This window comes from Selaginella moellendorffii, unplaced genomic scaffold (assembly GCF_000143415.4).
Source record: "Selaginella moellendorffii unplaced genomic scaffold, v1.0 SELMOscaffold_134, whole genome shotgun sequence".
NCBI classification, from domain to species: Eukaryota; Viridiplantae; Streptophyta; class Lycopodiopsida; order Selaginellales; family Selaginellaceae; genus Selaginella; species Selaginella moellendorffii.
Genome location: NW_003314395.1, coordinates 358720 through 365419, shown reverse-complemented (window position 1 = coordinate 365419; position 6700 = coordinate 358720). Strand labels below are relative to the sequence as shown.

Below are 6700 nucleotides of genomic sequence, written 5' to 3'. Positions count from 1 at the left end.
AGTTTAAATTGTCATCTTCGTTGAGAAGCTCTTCATTAACTAATCCATAACAAACATTATAGGGCTTGCCACAAATGTGTTACACGACATGCTTGGCAGCAGTCGTGCCATTCCCATCACAATCTCTTAGCATGAAGGCTGAATGTGTTCCGCCCTGAAATTGAACGTTCCATGCTTGATCTGGGAGTGGGACGTATGTGATATTTTGGGATGAAATCATTGCAATGATCTGACATTCTCTCACAGTAGAATTAGTGCTCGATATGGATAATCAAACTGGCAACATTTTCCAAAGAACAAGAGATAATCCTAAAGCTTATATAGCATACCTTTCTCGATGGATCTTAGTTGTTCTTATCCATTGTTCATGAATGGTCCTAGTACCAAAATCCATGTTTTCCACTGCCTTGCTTGATGATAACTCTTTGTAGCTTGCGAATGGCGTGAACACACAGTTCAATTGTGATTCATGGGTATTTAACCGCATAGGAAATGGATCTTCTAACCATCTCAGGCTAAACGACACTTGAGGGTTTTAGAGCACGATAATGACGCTTCAGCTCAGTTTGTTAGTGAGTTTAACTCTCTTGCTTGTTCTGGGTTTACTGTCAAGACCTTGTTTGATCTCGACAAGCACTTGGTAAATGCCTTTGGCTTGTATATGGACCTGCGGAACAAGTTTGTGTTGGCGCTCGATTCTAGTGGCAATCGTATATGGAAGCTGAGACTGCCACTCTCGCACGCTACTGACGATCCTCATACCCTTGGGGAGCGTCTGGAAGAGGCGCCACTCGCCGCACGGGGAATTCTCGACTGGAGTAAGCACAAGAGGCTTTTCTTATGCTTTGTTTTGTGGCGCCAAAGCTTAAGATTTTTTTTCCTCTAGATAGCAGCTTGGAAGCTCTTGCCGGTTCACTCGTGGGGGAGTCCGGCTATGTCGACGGCCCTGCGGCAAAGTCACTTTTTAATCGCCCACAAAGCCTTGCTATTTGTGACAATGGCGCGGTCCTTGGGTGGATACGAGGAACTTGGCTATACGCAAAATCAGCAAGGATGGCGAAGGTATTTTCGTTTTCTCTTTTAAAATTCTTTAGAACATTTTTTCTGTTTCCAACAGTGACCACCATTGCCGGAGGTAGATTACATTTTATCTTTCAAAAAAGAGAAAATGAAGGAATTTAGGGCTTGTTGATTTCATTGGAATTGTTCTTTTTGCGGGAGAGGGGGGGATGCTGATCCTAATGAAGAGTATGGGTCATGATGAAGATGAAGAGACTATTGATGACATTATTTTAGATGAGCTTCCAGAGCTCATTGATTTCATGGAAAACTCTCCCAACTTGGACGCTTCTGTTGCTCCTTCTCATCCTCTTCCTTTTCCGGATTCGAGGAATTTGACTATGGAGCTTGAGTATTTGGAGAAGTTCCAGCAGGAATTCAAGGACAAGCTCAAGCACAGCTAAGAATGTGCTCACACAAAATTTGTTTTTCCAATTGTTTTACAGATAAGTTGACGCTCATGTTCCGGCGGGCCGAGGAGATGGACGAGCTCGAGTTCTCTGAGGCGGAGAGCAATCTCAACGATCTGGTGACCGAGTACCAGCAGTACCGGGACGCTTCCATGACGACGATGACTTTGGGCGCCGCGCAATCCACAGCGTAAAAACCATTCTCTTTTTTCACAAAGGCAAAAGTATTACTATTTTTTTCCAAGTCAAGGGTTAGGTTATATTTTCTCGCTTGGATTTTTCTATTCGAGATGTCGGAACGCGAGGTTTCGTCAGGTATGGATGCTTCTCTCCATCAAGAAGCTATGGTCTCTCGCGATCATGGGCCTCCAACGCTTGGCCGCCGAGCTCAAGCGCCCTGGCATGGCGGCCATCACCGAGCTTCACACCCTCCAGCTCCAACGCATCGAGCAGCACATGGACACCACCGTCCTCGAGCATCTCATGGAGGCCACGAGCCAGCGCCAGCTTTAGCTCCAGTTCTTCAAGGTGGCGCCCCAGTTCCAGCTCCAGCTCCAGCGCCAGCTGCTTTCGTTCATGCTCGTGGCCACCACCCTGGTGATCGAGCTCCAGCGCCTGCTCTCCTTGATCATGCTCGCCACCACGATCCAGCTCCAGCAGCAGCGGTGTACCATCATCATCACGGTGATGGAGCTCCTCTGGTTGTTCACCACCATCACCATGGTCACCATCACGGAGGCCACCACCATCACCATGGTCACCATCATGGAGGCCGCCACCACCACCACCACCACCACCACCGTCGCGACGGTCACAACGCAGCGATGGCCACACCAACACCCGCGGCAGTGGTTACAGTGGCTCGGAGGACGCCCTGGTCGCTGCTCCAGCTTCTTCTCTGGGTTTTGGTTGCGATCTTGGTGCTGCTTGCGTGCGTTTTGCTAGTGCGATGGATGTTATCTCGAAGGAAACAGCGCAGGAATGCGATCTTTCAGGACCCTCTGTGGCGGATCGAAGTGACGAATCCTCTGGCAGTTGTGGTGGACGATTCTCTGACTGAGAAGAAAGAGCCCGAGTGGAGGATTAAAGTGCTAAACGCACAGGAGGAAGACGATTCTCTGACTATGAGCTTGTGAAAGTACGGTGCTACCAGCATAGCGAGTGCTCGAGAGGTTTAAGCGGCGGGATTAGTGTGGTCTAGAATGCACTCTGGCTTCGCTCTAAACGGCGCCAACGGACGATGCCTTGCTCTCATGAAGTACCGAGGCTGTGATCTGGACGCTCAAACGGTTGATACTGCATTGGAAGACCTGTTCCAGTGTTTGGAGTGAAGAAGACACAGAGAGCTTCGTCGATCTGCAAAGGTTATATTCGTCGCGACAATCTCTATGCAAGGTGTCGAAGCCTCGTCAAGTTTTTAAACGAATACCCCGGAAGCAACATCGTGGACTATCTTGATTGCCGGCTATGCTCAGCACAACGAACCGGACGAGCTGTTTCAACGGATGCTGATAAACTTTCGTAGCAGAACTGAAGGTTTGGGCAGCTGTGGCAATTGGGAAGGTAATTCACTTGACTATCTCCAGATATAGAGACGAAGTCATTGCGTCCGTGGCCAACTCAAAGCGAGAGTATCACTGGTGCTGAGCATGTAGTACTGTGAAGAACTGCTGAGTTATGGTCACTTGCGGCTTTGTTCTGGAAGTCTTAAAACCGGATGGGATTGCTTTCAATTCATCCTCACTGAGTGTAGCGATGCTGGCTTGATCGACACAGCAACCCAGGCAATGAGCTGATCGTAGGTAACTCCAGATCTGGAGCACTTTCACTGTATGGTGGTGAGGCTGTTGAGATGGCGAAAACGATGCCTTTGTGGATTATATTTTATGCTTTAAGATTTATTTCGACTTTTATTTATTGAAAAAAGAGTTGATTTCAGGTATCTTTTATTAGCTAATTATTTTTTTAGAGTGAGAAAGAGAAAAAATAATGGAGAGGCTATAACTTAAATATAATTGGAGAATGGAAAGGCTATAATTTAAATAGTATGTAGTGGATACCAAAATGGTTATAAAAATTATAAGAAAAAAAGGAGTGTTGGTTTGGCATTTCGCTCTGTTTCAAGCCGACCATGATCACTTGGGAAGTGGAAGAATGTTATAGCCAGACAAGAAGCAAGCTGCAGCCTACGTGCATATGGAACTGTAGGCAAAGTTCAGAAGAAGCTTGGACACTGACAAACGTGGAATCATTCATAAGTTTGTACTTATGGGATAAAACTCACGCACATAGGGACAAGATGGCTTCTCAAGGCTGCTCTCAAGGATCAGGGGTAGGTTTCAGACGTAGGGGCCATTGCATGGAACATTCCTGACAAAGAAAAAGAGGAGTCATTGTGTGGGTACAGCAAGAGGCTGACTATCATTGTGAGTTCAGGAGCAACAATTTGTATTGGCAAGAATTTGCATGTAGACCTGCAATATTTCATCTCCACTCATAGATCTAAAGGTAGCTTGGCACTTGATCTCTTTTTCCAGCATGTAGTAGCAAGGCTGTCAACTTGAGAAGCATGCCAGCTGATTCCAGGATGGAAACTGGATTTTTTATGAGCAAAAGAGGTAAGCTTAGTTCTGGACTGCAACAATGTATTAACTTTAAGAAGTTTTATACGTAGACAAAAGATTCCACATTCTAAACCTCTTGGACTCTACTCCCAAGTGTGGCATGCTCAGCAAGTTTTCGCAGTACTTGGGAGCAGCTAAAGAAAATGACAAAGCCGAGAAAGGAATGGCTCTTCATTCGGCAGCTTGCAAGGCGGGCTATGATCTTGACATGTTCGTGGCAAGGAGTCTAGTGGATCTGTATGCAAGGTGTGGGAGCATGGAAGATTCATGCAGGATGGGTGCAAATTGTGGATATGAAGCTGATGTATTTGTCATGAGCAGCCTCATGGACATGTGGAAGCATTAGAAGTATTTGGGAGGATGAAGAACCACAACGTTGGTTGTATGGAATATAATCATCATGGGACATGCACTTTGAGCTCTTCTATTGGATGTAATGAGATGCTGGAATTGCAGAAAAACATTGTTTCGTGGGATATATTGAGAATATGTCTCAAAATGTCCACCTTTGCTCTCAAGCTCTACAAGCAAGCTGGCAACCAAACACTCAGGCTTAGCTGGTGCTTTTGTGCAAAGAGGGAAGAGTCCACAAGCTCCACATGAAGGATTTTTGGGGCAGCCTGGATATGAGATGATTGGTAGTTTCCTTTAGATGGGGGACATTGATTTGAGGGGCACTGCTATATTGAAGTGTGAGAGATTTAGTATAGATAAGAACAAGGAGGCAAACTGGCTTTTTTCTCTAGCTCTAGTTTTGGAATATAGATGATTGTAGATAGATTGGTTTTTTTTTATATGTGTGTTCTTAGAAATTCTACATCCAAAGTCAAGCTATACATTGAGTCTATTCACCTCCTTAATGTCATTTTGAACTTTTAATTTGGCTCTTGTTTAAAATAATGTCATCAATAGTCTCTTCATCCTCATCATGACCCATACTCTTCATTAGGATCAGCATCCCCCCCCTAAAAAGAACAATTCCAATGAAATCAACAAGCCCTAAATTCCTTCATTTTCTCTTTTTTGAAAGATAAAATGTAATCTACCTCCGGCAATGGTGGTCACTGTTGGAAACAGAAAAAATGTTCTAGAGAATTTTAAAAGAGAAAACGAAAATACCTTCGCCATCCTTGCTGATTTTGCGTATAGCCAAGTTCCTCGTATCCACCCAAGGACCGTGCCATTGTCACAAATAGCAAGGCTTTGTGGGCGATTAAAAAGTGACTTTGCCGCGGGGCCGTCGACATAGCCGGACTGCCCCACAAGTGAACCGGCAAGAGCTTCCAAGCTGCTATCTAGAGGAAAAAAAAATCTTAAGCTTTGGCGCCACAAAACAAAGCATAAGAAAAGCCTCTAGTGCTTACTCCAGTCGAGAATTCCCCGTGCAGCGAGTGGCGCCTCTTCCAGACGCTCCCCAAGGGTATGAGGATCGTCAGTAGCGTGCGAGAGTGGCAGTCTCAGCTTCCATATACGATTGCCACTAGAATCGAGCGCCAACACAAACTTGTTCCGCAGGTCCATATACAAGCCAAAGGCATTTACCGAGTGCTTGTCGAGATCAAACAAGGTCTTGACAGTAAACCCAGAACAAGCAAGAGAGTTAAACTCACTAACAAACTGACCTGAAGCGTCATTAGCAAGCAAGGCGAGCAGCAGCGCTCCGATATCGTGCTCTAAAACCCTCAAGTGTCGTTTAGCCTGAGATGGTTAGAAGATCCATTTCCTATGTGGTTAAATACCCATGAATCATAATTGAACTGTGTGTTCACGCCATTTGCAAACTACAAAGAGTTGTAGGCAGTGGAAACGCATGGATTTTGGTACTAGGACCATTCATGAACAATGGATAAGAACAACTAAGATGAAGGTATGCTATATATGAAGATTATCTCATGTTCTTTGGAAAATGTTGCCAGTTCTGGTGGGTGATTATCCATATCGAGCACTAATTCTACTGTGAGAGAATATCAGATCATTGCAATGATTTCATCCCAAAATCTCACATACGTCCCACTCCCAGATCAAGCATGGAACGTTCAATTTCAGGGCTGAACGCATTCAGCCTTCACGCAAAGAGATTGTGATGGGAATGGCATGACTGCTGCCAAGCATGTTGTGTAATTTTTGCCAAGGTATTTGTGAAATAGGTTTACAGTGAACTTTCTATTTGCAGATCCTAATCACTCCCAGGCTCACCATAATCAGTACAAACAAGTATAAAAGTATAAAGTATAAAAGGTTAAATTGTCATCTTCATTTTCATTGAGAAGCTGTTAACTAATCCATAACAATCTAGATAGCATTATTTCCTTAAAATATTTTGTGCAAACTAATAATAAAGTCTATTGAAATGTTATCTCATTTGTTTATTTATATAAAAAGAATACAAGAAGTTAGTTGTTAGTAATTAAAAAGAACAATTTGAAAAATGATTCATTAACATTTTAATATAAGGAGATTTATGCGTTTTGCTTTCTTTTCTCAAGCTAGTTTTCGAATGTTTGCAGTGTCATGGGACTTAACTTTTTAAGGCTATGCATTTTTGAGTTTAAATACTACTGAGTTACAAAATATATTGCCCAAACTCACTCGATAGTACTTGCTTAA

General features: G+C 44.0%; 1 protein-coding gene and 1 long non-coding RNA gene across 2 annotated transcripts; one reads left to right on the top strand and one right to left on the bottom strand.

Annotated features, from left to right (window-relative positions):
- Positions 1 to 1008: 1008 nt before the first annotated feature.
- LOC112343130 lies at positions 1009 to 1197 on the top strand. Its single transcript, XR_002991180.1, has 2 exons — positions 1009 to 1062; positions 1118 to 1197. It is a non-coding gene; the product is annotated as an uncharacterized LOC112343130 (long non-coding RNA).
- Positions 1198 to 5077: 3880 nt separating this feature from the next.
- On the bottom strand, positions 5078 to 6151 carry LOC112343123. Its single transcript, XM_024666093.1, has 4 exons — positions 6101 to 6151; positions 5458 to 5791; positions 5213 to 5388; positions 5078 to 5157 (listed from the first exon to the last, which is right to left on the bottom strand). The coding sequence occupies exons 1-4, from the start codon at positions 6149 to 6151 to the stop codon at positions 5155 to 5157; spliced, it is 564 nt and encodes a 187-aa protein (XP_024521861.1). The 3' UTR covers positions 5078 to 5154.
- Positions 6152 to 6700: the final 549 nt, after the last annotated feature.